Source organism: Mustela lutreola, chromosome 17 (assembly GCF_030435805.1).
Source record: "Mustela lutreola isolate mMusLut2 chromosome 17, mMusLut2.pri, whole genome shotgun sequence".
NCBI lineage: Eukaryota > Metazoa > Chordata > Mammalia > Carnivora > Mustelidae > Mustela > Mustela lutreola.
The window spans coordinates 48,391,926-48,408,529 of NC_081306.1; the positions used below are offsets into that span (position 1 = coordinate 48,391,926).

At 43.9% G+C, this 16,604-nt stretch overlaps 1 protein-coding gene across 3 annotated transcripts in view; it reads right to left on the bottom strand.

Annotated features, from left to right (window-relative positions):
- LOC131819907 (S-adenosyl-L-methionine-dependent tRNA 4-demethylwyosine synthase TYW1-like) overlaps positions 1-16,604 on the bottom strand; it is a 201,359-nt gene that overhangs the window by 91,612 nt on the left and 93,143 nt on the right. For all 3 annotated transcript variants that reach the window (XM_059155321.1, XM_059155322.1, XM_059155323.1), the window contains 2 exons: positions 15,340-15,449; positions 3,747-3,924 (listed from right to left, as the gene is read on the bottom strand). In XM_059155321.1, coding sequence (XP_059011304.1) covers positions 3,747-3,924; positions 15,340-15,449 — 288 coding nt within the window. The remainder of the gene's footprint in view (positions 1-3,746; positions 3,925-15,339; positions 15,450-16,604) is intronic.

The window sequence follows — 16,604 nt, forward strand, 5'->3', positions numbered from 1 at the left end:
ATTCCCACCGCCTGGATGGTCACCTTCCAGCCTTCCACTTTGTGCCTGCTGGTGTCTTCAGAGCTGGACAAGAGTCTCCTATAGGCAGCATATAGCGGAGTCCTGTGTGTTTTTTTGTTGCTGTTGTTTTAAATCCATTCAGCCTCTCTGAGCACTTGATTGCTGGGTTCAATTTTGGGCGGTTATTGATATGTAATGGTTTATTAGTGCCATTTTATCTTCTGCTTTCCCACTGGTTTGTTTTGTTCTGTTTCTACCTTTATGAGTTGGTGGTTTCCATGGTGATTTGCTCAGTCTCCCCTCTTCTTTATGTGTAGTGTCTATGCTCTACATTTCTTGCTTAGTGGTTACCACGAGGATTACGAAAAACACCTCTAGATGAAATAGCCATTTTTTCTGCTGATAGCAATTTATCTTGATTTGCCTATAAATTCCATCCTTTTGATACTCCGGTATTTATTTTAACTATTATGTTCAATTAGCCAAAATATAGCACACCGTTAGTTTCTGACGTAGTGTTCAACAATTCACTAGTTGCACACCCAGTGCTCATCACAACACGTGCCCTCCTTAATACCCAACACCCCATTCCCCATTCCCCCACCCCCTCCCTTCTGTAGCCCAAAGTTTGGGTCCTGGAGTTCAGCATCTCTCATGGGTCTTCCCTCCCTTCCCGTATAGTCCTCTGCGCTGTTACATTCCACATATGAGTGAAACCATATGATGATTGTTATTCTTCAGTATTTTTGATGTGACAAATTACCTTTCCATGCTGTGATTTTGTTACCAAGTGGAAGCAGGTACAATTATTTTTAATACTTTTCCTTTAAATTTCATGCTCTAATTAAGGGTTTAATATACTATTGTAAAAAAGAGTTATAGTTTTCTAACTGTCCATTTACCACCTTAATCAGCATTTTGTGTATTTTCATCTTCCCATTTCAGCTTGAAGAGCTCCCTGCAACGTATCTTGTAAGGCAGGTCTATTGGTGGTGAACTCCCCTCAGTTGTGGTTTGTCTGGGAAAGCCTTTATCTTTACCTCATATCTAAAGGATAACTTTGCCAGATATTCTTGGGAGGCAGTTTTTATCTTTCACTATTTTGAAAAAAATCATTCTGCTCTTCACAAGGCTGTAGAGTTTCTGCAGAGAAATCTGCTGAAAGCCTCATGCAGGTTCCTTTGTAAGTTATTGTCTTTCTCCCCCAGGTTGCCTTTTAAATTCTTTACCATTGACTTTTGACAGTTTCAATATAATGTGTCTTAAAGAAGGTCTTTTCACATTGAGGTCCGTGTTTTATTAGCTTTGTGGATTTGTCTGTCCAGTTCCGTCCCAGGGTTTGAGAAGTTCTCAGCTCTTATTTCCTTAAATATGCTCTCTGCTCCTTTCTCTCTCTCTTATCCCTCTGGAAATTCCCATTCATTTAATGTTGACTCTCCTAATGGCGTCTGATAGTTCTCACAGGGTTTCTTTACTTCCTTAAAATCTTAGTTCTCTCTCCTTTTCCACCTGAATCATTTCTAGATCCCTATCTTCCAGCTCATGAATTCTCTCTTCCATCTGATCTGCTCTATTTCCAATGCTTTCAAAATGCATTCTTCCTTTCATTTTTTGAGTATTCCAGCTCCAGAATTTCTGTTTGGTTCTTCATTAGAATTTCAATCTCTTTGGTAAAGTATTTCTTCTATTCTCTAATTTTATTCCTGAGGTCACAGTATTACCTTCATAAGTTTTCTTGTAGTTTGTTGAAGTCCATCATAATAGCTAGTTTTGAATTATGTATCAGATTGCAATAGTCCATGTTTTGTGGTTCTGTTACTAGAAAATTGTCATTTTCCTTTTGTAATACCATATTACCATGATTTTTCATAGTGTTTCATGAAAAGTGCCTCTGCCACCGCATCTAAAGCAGCAAACACCCTTCTTATTTATGTAAAAGCCTTGTTTAGTTTGATTCTAATAGTTTTAACAGGTTGGTGATGGGAAGCCTTCCTCTTCTCTTCCAGAAGGTGGTGCTGCAGCACAAGTCTTGGGTTTCTCTTACTAGTGCTGACTCCCCCACTAAGGCTGGGAGAGCTGTGCATTGAAAATAAAAGGGGGGGTGATGGCAGCACAGTGGAAGGTGGGGTGTGCTTAGCACCTAGGGCTTTGGGTGTGCCCCATGATCCTCAAGTAGGGGGCTCCCAGAGCTCCATGGGCACTTTCACCTAAATCCCCTGGGGCAGACAGCAGGAAACATACTTTCCTTCAGTTCTGAGTCGGCCTTCCTCCCGTCCCTTTCATTCCTCCACTTCCCACCCCTCAAGTCACTGTGGTTTCGCAGAGCGAGCAACAGGTTCTCCAGCTCTGTAGCAACCGCTTTCAGCCTCCACCTCCTCTGCCAGAAGCGTGGTGCTGGCTCCCTCCCAGACCTGTCCCTGCCGCCTCCGCTGCCACCCCCCACTCCACGGTCCAATCCACTCACTTCCGGGTGCACAGGCGAATGCCTCTCTTGGGTGTCCTGGTGTGCTGTACAGAGGTGCTTTTTTTTGTTTGTTTGGTTATGGGTATCTGATTAGTTGTAAATGGAAGGCAAGAGAAAAAGGGAATGAGGCAGGCCTCCATGACTCTGACATCACTCCAATACTGTCTTTCTTAAATTTGAAAATTATTTTCTCCTTTTTTTCATGTTATAGTTTATTGGTCAGTATTTACAAAACAACTTTGAATTTTAAAAGATCACTGTCTCTTATTCCTCTGTGGAAATTTCCTCAACATTTCACTAGCCATCTCCCGAGAACTCAGAGGCACTACACTAGTGACGTGAAGATAAATAAGCAGGGGTCACCGGTCTCAAGCAACTCAGTCTTATGGGGAAAGCACAGGAAAATAAGTAAAATTTAATGTTTTTTTGGTGTTATAATACGTGCACAGTTCAAGTATAATGCAAAAACAAGTCATTTCCAGGCCAGAGAAGATGGTCATCTGCATCTGGAAAGCTTTCCCTTTAAGTCACCCAAACCAACTCAACATCTTATGTGTTAAACCTGTTCTTTATGGGATCCTCTACTGCTCCAGGGCCCCATAACCCCAGCAGTCAACATGACTGGAACCCCTCCAGTCATTAACTGGTCCTCTTCCACGCAGGGCTCTCAGAGCCACACAGTCTACCAAGCTGATCACTACATCTCCATAATGTCTTTTTTAGGGCTCCTCATTCTCACTGTCTTAATTTCATCTTCACGACTCTTACCTAAACAAACACTCTCCTGTCTGGTTGCCTGCATTCTGGCTCTCCCGTTTTATGCCATGCTAGCAGATGACTCCGCAGGAAGCAAGATCTTTCCAAAGAACAGCGCTGGAAGTCTTCTCCAATCTACCCCCTACCTTTTCAACTTGGCTTCCAGCTGCCAGCCTCTTTCGCACACTCTGTGGTCCAGATGAACTATATTTACATAATGGTATCACAAACACCCTAACTTCCTACCTCTCTCAGGAGGTTCTTATTAAAAACTACAGCTTCCTACCTTTAAGATTCCAATTAAAACAGTGGCTTCTCTGAGAAGTTTCACCCTTCTGGAAAAAACACTGCATTCTCTTTTGAATTATCTTCCCTAATAGAGTGAATTTTTAAGAGTAGGCCTCTCACCCCTAAAAGACCAACACGTGTATGTAATTGGTAATCAACAAGCCCTTTATGAACACATTAACGCCTTTCTGTCAAACACAGATCCTAGCAGAGTATCTTAATAAGCTGGATGGCTCACCTGATTTCCACAGGGAATTGTGCATTTGTGACCAGGAAACTAGAGATTTTACACTCGTGGAGTAGTGTCAAAAACCTGTTGATTTCCGGGTACATGATGGGTTCTCCCACCAGAGACAACGCACAGTGCTTTACCATCATTCCTTCTTCAAAACGTTCTTCTTTGACACCCGGAACTCCTGGAGAACACAGTGAAAAAGAACAAGCTCTAGGAAACACGGGGAAAGAATATCACTTTCACTTTTCTTAATGAAAGATTTTTAATTTTTCTTTTTTTTTTTTTAAGGTTTTATTTATTTATTTGACAGAAAGAGAGATCACAAGTAGGCAAAGCAGTAAGCAAAGCAGCAGGCAGAGAGAGAAGGGGAAGCAGGCTCCCTGCTGAGCAGAGAGCCTGATGCGGGGCTCGATCCCAGGACCCTGAGATCATGACCTGAGCCACCCTGGTGCCCCAAAGATTTTTAATTTTTCTTAATGGTTCTTTGGTTACAGAAGGCAAATTCATTTTTGAAACCATCCAAATAATATAAAACAAGGGGGAGGGGAAAGGGCTAGAATTAGTAAATCAGAAAGATCAGGAATCTCCCCTTCAGTTCAACCCTAACTGAACTACAGGGACATGAGCAGGCGAAGCGAACTCCGTTAGCTAACGATCTGGAATGCGGAACACATCCCTTTCCGTAATTTGCTTAGCTCTGTATTCTTTCATGTTGGTTTAAGAAAATGAGCTCGAATGTTTATCAACAGCTAAGTGGATACACAAAATTTAGTGTAAACGTGCGATGAAATATTATTCAGCCTTGCAAAAGGAATGTGATGCTGACAGGTGGCAACATGGACGAGTCTGTGTTAAGTGAAAAGAGCCAACACATAGGGACGAACTTATGATTCCACTAATCTGAGGTCCCTAGAATAGGCTAATTCAGGCAGACAGAAAGTGGAAGGTTACCAGAGGCTGGGAAGAGGGAGAAACAAGTCGTTATTTTTTCTTGGGTACAGAACTTCTGTCCTGGATGATGACAAAGTTCTGAAAATTGACAGTGGTCACAGCTGCACAATATCAAGAAAATACCTAATGACACTGAACCGTACACTTTACAATGACCACACTGGTAAACATTGTGTTTTGTATATTTTACGACAATAAAAATAGGAGGGGAGGAAGCTGAACTCAATATAAGGAAAAGCGTCTTCTAGACCCATCATTTCTCCCTTTACTCCGCAAGTATTCTGAACCGTGAAACTAAATGGAGTTGGTCCAAAAGTATACAGGAGAGAAAATGAAGAATCCTGAACATCCCTTTGGCCGCATGCCGGAATCACCAGGAGTGTCAAAAACTAGGTCCACTGCCAAAGACTGTATTTAATCAGGGTGGGTGTGAACCAGGATTACGGGAGTTTTTAAAATTCTTCAAGTGATACTAATGTGCACCAAGGTCCAAAACCACTGCACAAACCCAGAAGGTCCCACATCTGCTTGCATAATGGACTCACCTGGGAAATCTTAACACTTCCAAACTCCAGACCCCAGCACAGACCAATTAAATCCCAATCCTGGGAGAGAAGCGTGGGCTGCAGTGGCTTTGAAAGCTCCCAGGATCACAGTGCGATCAAGTTTGGAAACACTGGCACACCACGGGCCCTCAGCCCTCACGGGACACTGGAACTACCTACCCAAAGCACTTTTAAAAATCCCAACATCGGGGCGCCTGGGTGGCTCAGTGGGTTGAGCCTCTGCCTTTGGCTCAGGTCATGATCTCAGGGTCCTGGGATCAAGCCCCACATCAGACTCTCTGCTCAGGGGGGAGTCTGCTTCCTCCTCTCTCTCTCTGCCTGCCTCTCTGCTGACCTGTGATCTCTGTCTGTAAAATAAATAAATAAAATCTTTAAAATAAAAAAAAATTCCCAATGTCCAGGTGGTATCCCAAACCAATTAAATCAAAACCTCTGGGGATGGGACTCCCCATCTGACCCCCGTGTACACAGTGGGTTGAGAAGGCACTCATGACAGTCCCTCAATCTAAGACAGAATCTGGAAGACTTAGAGTATAACAAAGGAAATAAAATGTATCACCTTTACTTCAGACATTTCTATCAATTAACTCTAGGTTTTTTCCAAAGCACACAGTCTCTGAAGGACAGAGATTCTTCGGGGAGACGGAGGGTGGGGGACCCATGTTCACAGTCCCTCTCAGTCACTTACCAACCACCTGGGAAACATAACTGCCTGAACTGTAACAAGTCCCTCTTTTTGTTGAACTTTTGTTGCCATTAATTGAGATAATGCTTGTCAAAGGCTTTAGCAGAGTGCCTGGCACACCAGAAACATTCACTAAAAATTTATTCCAGCCGTTATCTTGGTTTCTTACAATGACTGAATCCCAGTCAACATCCCCTTAACAACGACAAACCTGGAGAAAATAAATTCAGATTTCACTGCTCATTTGTACCTTAGTTTCCAGGAAGTGATTTTCTTTTACACACACACACACACACACACACACACACACACACTGTCTACGTGGAAAGAAGCAACTGCAACTAAATTCTCAAGAGATCAAGCTAACACAACACAGGCTAAAATCAGAGTGACCTAAATGTGGCAGCTGATGTCTGCTGAGAACGTATTTCCCATCAGTATTTTTAAATGAATAATTTTTTTAGATAACTGCAATTTAAGATCTTAAGAATCAAGTTTTTTTTAAAAACCTGATCCTTAACTCACTGTGTGTTGCCAAAACAACTCAACCATAAGCATAACATTTCCTTTTTATAAAAAAACATCATTAACTTTAATTCCCCCAATGAGCAGAAAGTAGAAAGACAGATTTAACCTGAACGGCAGAACTGACCTGACACGCAGGAACTAGGTAACTGAGCACTGGCTAAGCCGTCAGCATGGGAAATCCTGTGTGGCAGGTTCTGAGTTCTGGCTGTACCACTCAGCTTGGTCAAGTCATTCAACCTCTCTATGCCCATTCCCTGATCTGCAGTTGGGAATTTTACACACATACACACACACACCCCTCTTTTTAAAAAAATATATATATTTACTTAGAGAAAGGGAGAATACACAAGCAAGGGGAGGGCAAAGGAAGAGGGAGAGAGAGAACCTCAAGCAGACCCCATACTGAATGGAGAGCCGGACAGAGGGCTCGATCTCAGGACACTGAGATCATGACCTCAGCTAAGTAAAGAGCTGGACGACAACCAACTCAACCACCCGGGCAACCCCATACCCAACGTCTATAAGTCAATGAAATAAATCCCGAGGGCAGCACCAGGCCCAGCACACAAGTGTTCCAAAAATGGCAGCTACATTCAATTTAACAGAATTATTAAAATATTTTTATTTTAGTAATTACTTTGTGAATGAAACAAATTCAATCCTGTATTTCAAATAAAACGGTAATTCCACTCAACTCAACAGACACTTATTGATCACTACTATGGGTCAACTAGTGTTCTAGGTAACTTTTCTACAGTCAATAATTTTATAAGTAATTTCTCTATTTAGAGAAAAAACCTCTGCCTTTATGAATTTTATATTCTTATGAGAGAAAGAAAGTAAACACCAAACATAATAAATCTGTAAATTCTACACCACTGTAGTCCAGTAATATGTTCTGAGATGCTGTAAATGTTCTCTGTACAATCTAACATAGCAGCCGCCAGTCACACGTGCCTCTTTTATTTTTTTTAAGATTTTATTTATTTATTTGACAGAGATCACAAGTAGGCAGAGAGGCAGAGAGAGAGAAGGAGAAGCAGGCTCCCCGCTGAGCAGAGAGCCCGATGTGGGGCTCGATCCCAGGACCCTGAGACCATGACCCGAGCCAAAGGCAGAGGCTTTAACCCACTGAGCCACCCAGGCGCCCCCTCAGGTGACTCTTGGGCGCTTAAAATGTGGTCAGTGTGACTGATGATGAACCAGATTTTTTATGTTATTTAATTTTCATTAATTAAAATGCAGAGGGCCATATGTGGCTCCTGGCTACCATCCAGGATATGCTCATCTTCAGTGTGTGAGAAAGAGAGACGCGTGTGGAACAGGAGAGGTGGAGCAGGGTGCAGAAGGTCAAGGACCCAAAGAAGAGGCAGCTGCCGTGAAGACAGGGCAGTCTGGAGAAGCGCCCCGGGAAGCTGGGATCTGACCTGAAGAGATGAGGCTCAGGCCCAGGGAGTCAGGAAGGACAGAGCACTGTCGGCAGTGGCTGGCAGAGCAAAGGCCCTGCGGGGGGAGCAAGCTGCTCCAAGCAACCTGAGAAACACAGGGAGCACTGCAGGGTTTGGAGGAAGGTGCCATGACCTAAATTTCCTTCCATGTGTGTGGATCGGATTGGCCGCGAAGCTGAGGACAAAGGAGCACAGAGGCTCCTCTGGCAAAAGGCTATTGCGTAACCTCAGCAAGAAATGATGGCGGCTTCCACTGCAATGGTGACAGCCGAGGCCGCAGGAAGAGATCGACCCATGGGCTCTAGTCAGTAGGACTTTCTAACGGACTGGAGGAAGGATATGAGAGAAGGTCATTAATGATTTCCACAAGCTTTGGGCCAGAGCAACGGAGCTGCCACCACCGGAGACAAAGTCTCTAAGGGTAACGGGTTTCACAAGTCAGGAACCACCTCTGTTCAACTGTAGAAGGGTGAAGTCGATGTGTCTGTTCTCTGTGTGGGAAAGAGCGTCCTGCATTCAAGCCTGCAGTCTGGAAGGATGCACTGGATGGAAGGAAGCATTCTGGCGAACAGATGGGACTTCTATTCCGGGTCCGAGCTAGGGCAGTGAGCGCAGACAGAGAAGTGGACTGGGAGCTAGAAGACGCAGGGGTCTAGGGACAGAAAGAGGGGTCATCGGAGGACACGACCGAGGAGCAGCTGGGGAAGGACGAAAGCGTGAAAGCAAAGGATCAGCTGTCCCTGTCTCTGAGAGCCTGAACGAAAAAGTCAACCTGCCCATTTAGACATCGACAAAAACAAAAACCAAGACAAAAAAAAGTCCCCTAAGTAAATCTCCTAAATGATTCTGGGATTTAAAAATTATCTTAATTTTCTCAAAAAGTAAAGTGTTGAGAAGAATATGGAGACCCGTGGGTCTCTCCTTCCCAGCAGCACGCTTCCACCTCATGGTCACTGCCAGAGGCTAGTACAGTCATCTTCCCCAAAACAAGGCCCTCGGGGACTCAGTCACCTGCTTCCTTCATGGTCCTCAAGGAAGTGGGTCAGAAAACAAGACATCCTCTAAATTTCTAATAGAAAAAAGCCCCAGAGCAGGAAGAGAGACCACGGACCAGCAAACACTTCATTTCAGTAACGAAGCTAAAGAACTATTTTTCACATGGGGAGAGTCTGTCTGTCTCTCCCACATTCATTCTCTCTCTCTCTCTCTCTCTCTCTCTCTCCATTCTCACATTTCCCTAAGCCTTTCTTCACAACTAAACTCTGCTTTCGTATTCTGATTTTTTTTTCCTTAAGCAAGTTTCTGACATTTCCCTTATCCTGAACAGCTTCCGTCCTGGACAACACTACGGTCCTCGTATTAACTAGGAAGCCTACTTTATCTCCCTCGAAGGTGCCAAAGCAGACACTTGAGATGCCAGAAGTGTCCTCCTTCTGTCACAGCAATAAAACCAAGGAACACAAAATTAACACAATATATTGCTCAGCAAAGGGTATTTGGGCCTAATTCTAAAGTGTGGGGCAATTAGACATAAAATATTCTCTTTCTTTGCATAAACAATTCAGTCCCAGGCCAAAGATCTTCCTAGAACCCTCCCGGGTAAATGCCACGTAGGTCTTTGATAGAGTCACTTCCACCGCGAGGCTCTCATAAATCACCTCCAGGAACAATGCGCGGGTGGTGCTCTCTTCCTCGCCACCCCCATGTCTCTTCTGGACGCGCACTTCAGCAGACCCTGTGTGTGAAAACCGTCTGTCGGAGACCCTGATTCCTCTATTCTGCATCACTTCACATCTAAGTGAAACTACAGAGAAGAAAACATGTCTGCACCTTCAGCGCTGCGGACGTGCCTGACAAGGACTTGACCGCAGAACCGGTGGGAACCGCCTGAGGGAAACCTCCAGCCCACTCCGGAGCACTTTCTCCTGCCGTGGGAGCGTGTGCGGCGACAGGCCGCGTTCCGAACAGATGCTGAGCGGCACTGAAACTCGGACCCACTTGTAATCAATATAAAGTTAATTCTGCATGTGTCTAAAGGGAAAGCTAATAAAGGTCATGAGAGAAAGCTATTTTAATGATTCAATTAAATAACTGAAGAGACAATAATTGCCCTCAGAATTGAGAACAAGCACAAAAGGGAAACATTTTAAAAAAAAAAATCAGAATATCTTCAAAATCTGTTCAAGGCTGGCCCCTTGGCTAAAGCTTGAAACTCAGAGGGAAAAGGCAGCAACACCCACGACCTAGTCTCCCCTCCACAAAAATAAAACCCTAAAACGACTGAACCAGACCCGTGGAGAAAGAAGGTAGAAAAGCACACTGAAAACCAGAGGATTCCAAGCCAGAACAAGGGGAATCACGAGTGGGTTAATGCTGAACCTCTAAAGAGACGATGAACGTAGGATATCCAGAATATAACCAACTAAGAAGGAAATAACTGGCTCTGATTCTCTGAAAACTGCCTATAATGTTCCTAGAACATTTCTGTTTAACCCTAAAATCTGTACTCCCACAGATAAAATACCATTAAAATGGAGATTGAGTTACCATTCAAATCCCAACACCAAATTCATCAGCAATAACCCTAAGCTACAGTACTAAGGAATCTATTTCAGTGGTAATTAGGCAAACTGAGTTTTTTTTCTCCTATAGGAAAGTACAACCCAAATTCTAACCAAGGAAACCAGTAATACTCCATTCCTTGTTTTGTTTTGTTTTCTCAAGCCACCAGAGGGCACAAGGTAAGAGCACCGGCGCTCTAATGGGAAAACTAAGGTGGTGTGGGGGAAAGGGGAACTTTCCTGCAGGGCCTCGGTGGGGAACTGCATCCCGAGTTAAGCCACGTCTGCAGACCCATGTCTACTGAGGAGTTCAGGGGCTCACCATTCAGAAAGGACGGGACCTGTTTTACTTATACCCTATCCCCTAGGATGAATAAAAGACAGAACACAGAGATTTCACTTAATGCAGGAGGCATTCAGGTTCATAAAAAAAAGAGAAAACTTAAGACTAGAACCATTGATAAAGACTGAGCGAAGTTACAATATCTCATTGCCTGATGACTACCACAAAATAAACAACCATGGATCTGAATGGTTTAGATTCTGCCAAAAAGAGAGAAAACATAACCAATATTCTGAAATACTAAAATTTCATAATTTTGCCCACTGTGGTTTGTTGTTGTTTTTTGTTGTTGTTGTTGTTGGTTTTGGTTTTTTTTTTGACAGATCACAGGTAGGCAGAGAGGCAGGCAGAGAGAGAAAGAGGGGGAAGCAGGCTCCCTGCCGAGCTGAGAGCCCGATGTGGGGCTTAACCCCAGGACCCTGGGATCCTGACCTGAGCCAAAGGCAGAGACTTTAACCCACTGAGCCACGCAGGCACCCCCATTGCGGTATTTTTTAAAAGAAAACCATTTGTGTGCTTGTTGAGGGCTGCGGACTACCACCAGTTTTGTAGAAAAGCTCTGAATTTTTACAAATTATGTATTTCATCCTTTAATAATTAGAGTTTTTTCTCTTTTAATACTATAGTATCACACCCAGGTTTACTATAATTATTACAGCAATAAGACAGATTTTCAAAAAAGTAATGTTTTGTTTAAGCTTGGAATGAAATTTTAAAAAGCATTAACAAAGAGTTACCATGATCCAAACACTGAAGACCAAGAGAGCTCTCACCCTTCGTGAAAACATGAACTACAACGAATGAGAGCTCCTTTATGCCCACGTGCCTACACGCAGCACAGCTTCCAACAGAAACCCATTTTCTACAACGCCTGCTACTATAAAGAAGAACTGCTCTGGCACTTGGATGAGTGTCAGTGTACAAAGGTCAACCAGTTCCAACTCGAAAACCCCTGTGGAAAATTTATTGTTGATTAAATGAATAGTTGTTGTGCTGAGATGGTAACACTATGTCAAGTAATTAAGATGTGAAAAAAGAATCCTTTGGGGAAATTACTAGGGCAAAGTAAACTCTAGAAAAGGTTTTTTAAGAATGAAGTTGACAGGGGCGCCTGGGTGGCTCAGTGGGTTAAGCAGCTGCCTTTGGCTCAGGTCATGATCCCAGCGTCCTGGGATCGAGTCCCACATCGGGCTCCTTGCTCTGCAGGGAGCCTGCTTCTCCCTCTGACTCTGCCTTCCACTCTGTCTGCCTGTGCTCGCTCTCGCTCGCTAACAAATAAATAAATAAAATCTTAAAAAAAAAAAAAAAAAAAAAAGAATGAAGTTGACAGCGGTGCCTGGGTGGCTCAGTGGGTTAAAGCCTTCAGCTCAGGTCATGATCTCAGGGTCCTGGGATCCAGCCCCACGTCGGACTACCTGCTCAGCAGGGAGCCTGCTTTCTCCTCTCTCTCTGCCTGCCTCTCTGCCTACTTGTGATCTCTGTCAAATAAATAAAATCTTAAAAAAAAAAAAAAAAAAATGAAGTCGACAGTCATTGTTGAATGGGGGGCGGGGGGGGTTGTTCCCTCTCCTTAGGCATTTTAACCCCAATTCAGGATTCACTTGTCCACAGATAGGCTCTATTCTCTCTCTCCAATCCTTTATCTATCTTCCCCCATAAGAATATATATATATATATATATTTTTTTTTTTAAGATTTTATTTATTTATTTGACAGACAGAGATCACAAGTAGGCAGAGAGGCAGGCGGAGAGAGGAGGAAGCAGGTTCCCCGCTGAGCAGAGAGCCCGATGCGGGGCTCGATCCCAGGACCCTGGGATCATGACCTGAGCCGAAGGCAGAAGCCTAACCCACCGAGCCACACAGGCGCCCGACAACATATATTTTTTAAAGCTCTTCTGTTTCTTATCACATGGGAACCTAATGACAAACCGTGTGAGATGCCTACAGACTAAAGTAAGTACGAGGTTGCCAATCAGATACGCCTTCTGCGCAGGACAAGCCCCTCAAACAGGCGAGGGGACAACAAAGAACAAGGCCCCCTGAGCTCACCTGACACGTGCTACTAACACGAGTAAAGTCGGCCCTATGATCTATTCATCACTGATTTCCAGTTAAAGTGAATTTGCAAAAATGCTCCTGTCAGAAAAATAACTACCAAAACAAAACCTGTCATCCTGCCCCAAGGACATCTCCGAATGCAAGAGTGAACGCCTCCTCCTCAGGCTGCATCGTCCCCACACAAACTGCCTGGGACACAAGTCACGCAGGGAGATCGCCAGCTGCCAGCGAATCACGCATTCTCAGACATCTCGTCCCATCACTGAACGGTACGATGGGCTCCTTAAGCACTAAAACAACACAAACTTACTAGAATATGAAGATAAATTACTGGCATTTGCCTGGTTCTGATATTAAGATCTGTGATAACTAATTTTATGTGTCAATTTGGCTGAACCACAATGCCCAGATATTTGGTCCAATATTCTGGATATTTCTGAGAAGGTGTCTTTTGGATGATTAACATTTAAATCAGTGAACGTTGAATAATATGCACAGGTCCACATTCCTTAGAAAACTCATGAAGAATAAAATAAAGGTGTAACTATTGACTGATTATCCTTAATAAATCATTACTGATTAATCTGCATTTGCATTACCTTTCTCAATTTTTCATAAGAAATAACGGAGCTATAATAAGCTATATATTTGGTCTTCTGGTTCATGGCACAATGCTCCTAAAGCCCTTGGGATCTCCTGAGTGAAAGCGGTGTCTTTAGTCGTTCAGAAGGAGCCCCTGTGGAGCACACCAGAGCTAATGAGGTGACTCAGGGCCCCTAAATGGCCTCAGGACGGGGCTGGTCCCCAGAGAGACAAGTGATTAGAGGTCTGGAATCTTCCATCACAGACACCGAGCTCCTGGAAGGGGAGAAGGGCTCCATATTGGGCTCCATTAAAAACTCGTGAGCAGTGAGAGTTGAGCTGCCAGGCTGGTGAGTGCCTCCATGTGCCAGGAGGGTGACCCACTCCAGGTCCACTGGGACAGAAGCTCCTGCACACTTTCCCTCATGTTACCTCTTCCTCTCGCCGTCCCTCTGAATCCTCCATAAAACCCTCTATAAGAAATTGGTGAGTCCAGTAAGTGTAAATAAGTGTTTCTCTGCGTTCCATGAGCCGCTCCAGTAAATTAATCATATCTGAACAGGAGGTAGCAGGAACCTGTCGTTCACGGCCAGTCACTCAGAAGTGCAGGGAACAACCCGGACTGGAGATCGGGGTCTGACGTGGGGCAGACTTACAGGCCTGAACCCTCACCCTGTGCAGTCTAGTGCTACCTCCAGAGTGTTACGACTGAATTAAATTTATAGGCCACCCAGCCAGTGTCTACTAAGAACTGAAGACACTGGCTGAGTGGCCTATAAATTTAAACACACACGCGCACACACACAACTTATCAGAAGTACTTTAATCTCAAGAAGGAGTGGCCTGACAAATTTCTTCACATAAAAGAATCATTTGATCTTCAAAATGATAATTACAGGGGTTTATAAGGACTCCCACATATGAAGTTAGCACCACAAAAGTGTCTATATCAACACAACCTTGGTTGAGATTCGCGTTTTATTGTTGCGTAGCGAAGGACAAGGAACATAGAGCAGAGAAGGGCTTCCAAGTGGTAGGTGGAGACAGACACACAGATTTCTCAGGGAACCTAACAAATTTCAGTTCAGCATAGGCAGCTACCACTCTAGAAAGCCAACGCTTTGTAAGTCCACCGTATCTATCTGCAGCAGTGGGCCTCAAAGCGGGGTCTCCAGTTCCACAATACCAACACCACCTGCAAAGGTTCAGAAACGCACACACTTGGGCCCCACCTCCAGACCTACTGGACCAATCTCTGGAAAAGGAAGCCAGGAATCTGTTTTAACAAGCTTTCCAGATAATTCTGATGCTCACTACAGCCGGAGAACCGGTAACCTCCAAGTATATACCTTTTAATATAAAACAGAACTGAATCAGGAAATTCTAGAAATCGAGTGGCAGAATTTTCACAATACTATGGATCACATGATATTAATAGAATCCTTCCTTTTTATAAGTCGTTTAATAAAAAATGCTTTCCCAATACTACATTACTGATAATATTTAAGATTTTTCCAATGATCCAAACTTTCCTGTCCATTCATTAAGCTGCTTTGTGCTTACCAAGATAGAACAATATCAAGAATTTTTAGGAAGGATGATGATACGCTCCCAGGCAAAACTTATAGGCTAAGTGTGCAATATTCTAAATTGTTAAGCTCTGAATGAAATTTTCTTAGTTTTTCCATCATATGGGACATAAAAGTTGTCAGTAAAAACCAAAAAAGCCAAAATGCATGTAATATTTCTACAAAGTTTTCACTTCCCTATATGAAAATTTGCCAGTGGGAACAAAATCCTGTCAAAGAGGCAACTCCTCAGCCAATTTAATTCACATTAATTAGCATTCCTTTGTAGAGGGCAGATAAATACCTTTAAACTGCTTAATCATGCTCTGATGGTTTTCAATGGCTTCCTTTAGGATCACTTCAGGCTGGTCCATCTTCCACCGCCACTCGGTGCCCACTGGGTTGGTGTGGTGCCTGAGAAGAAGAGGCAAGAGTTCTAAAGGACTCGAGTGACATCTCAGCGCGTCATCTACTACGCGGTAGCAGTAAGACCATAAAGTCACAGCAGTGAAACCATAAAGTCGTAACATCAGGGTTGGTTTCCCCCTAAGAGCTTAGCTGTTTATAGCAGTGTTTTCTAGCTTGGCTCGTGAGATCTAGCAGAGAAGGTTAGTTGGAGAAGTGCCTGGCTGAGATTGAGGTTTAATAGGACAGTCAGAAATGCGCGACCATGGGACGCCTGGGTGGCTCAGTTGGTTAAGCAGCTGCCTTCGGCTCAGGTCATGATCCCAGCGTCCTGGGATCGAGTCCCACATCGGGCTCCTTGCTCGGCAGGGAGCCTGCTTCTCCCTCTGCCTCTGCCTGCCATTCTGTCTGCCTGTACTTGCTCTCTGCCTCCCTCTCTCTCTGATAAATAAATAAAATCTTTAAAAAAAAAAAAATGCGCGACCATTCCTTTCAGTCCCCCGCCACCAGGCTAACAAGCATCCACTAAATGCTAACAGAATATTCCTGGAAGAGGTCCAAAGCCACAGTAATTGGCCCTCTGAGAGGCGGCCCAGCTGAACATCCAATGCTTAGGACGGATGAGGCGTGAGGAGAAAACTGTCACAGAAGCCCCCAGGCCACATGTTCGGCATCGCCTAATGGGATGTTAAAGCCAGTGGTAGAACGAGGTTCGCACAGAAACAGCAAGTCTCAACTCAAGCCCAGCTCCAGACTCGATGAACCTCAACTCCGAAGAGAAAGGCCATGCAGAAGGGAAAGGTGAACTGATTTCCAAACACAGAAACGCGGCGCACCTCAGTCTGTAACGTAATAGATAAGAAGTCTGACTTTAAACAACAAAAAATAGGAGGCACAGAAAAACAACACATTTCTAACAAAGCAGTCGGCAGAAACAAACTCCTGACACAAGTGCTTGAAGTATGTGATGGGGAATTTTTACAACAATCGTTGACTATGTTAAAAGCCCTAACAGAAAAGGTGAGTAACATGGAAGATCAGGTGCGTAAATTCAGCAGAGACGGAAATTGTAACAAAGAAAATGTTAAATATGAAAAAACGGGCTTCTGACAGGTTCAGCAGTGACTAGTAACAGCTGAGGACAAAGAGTAAACAAACAAACAA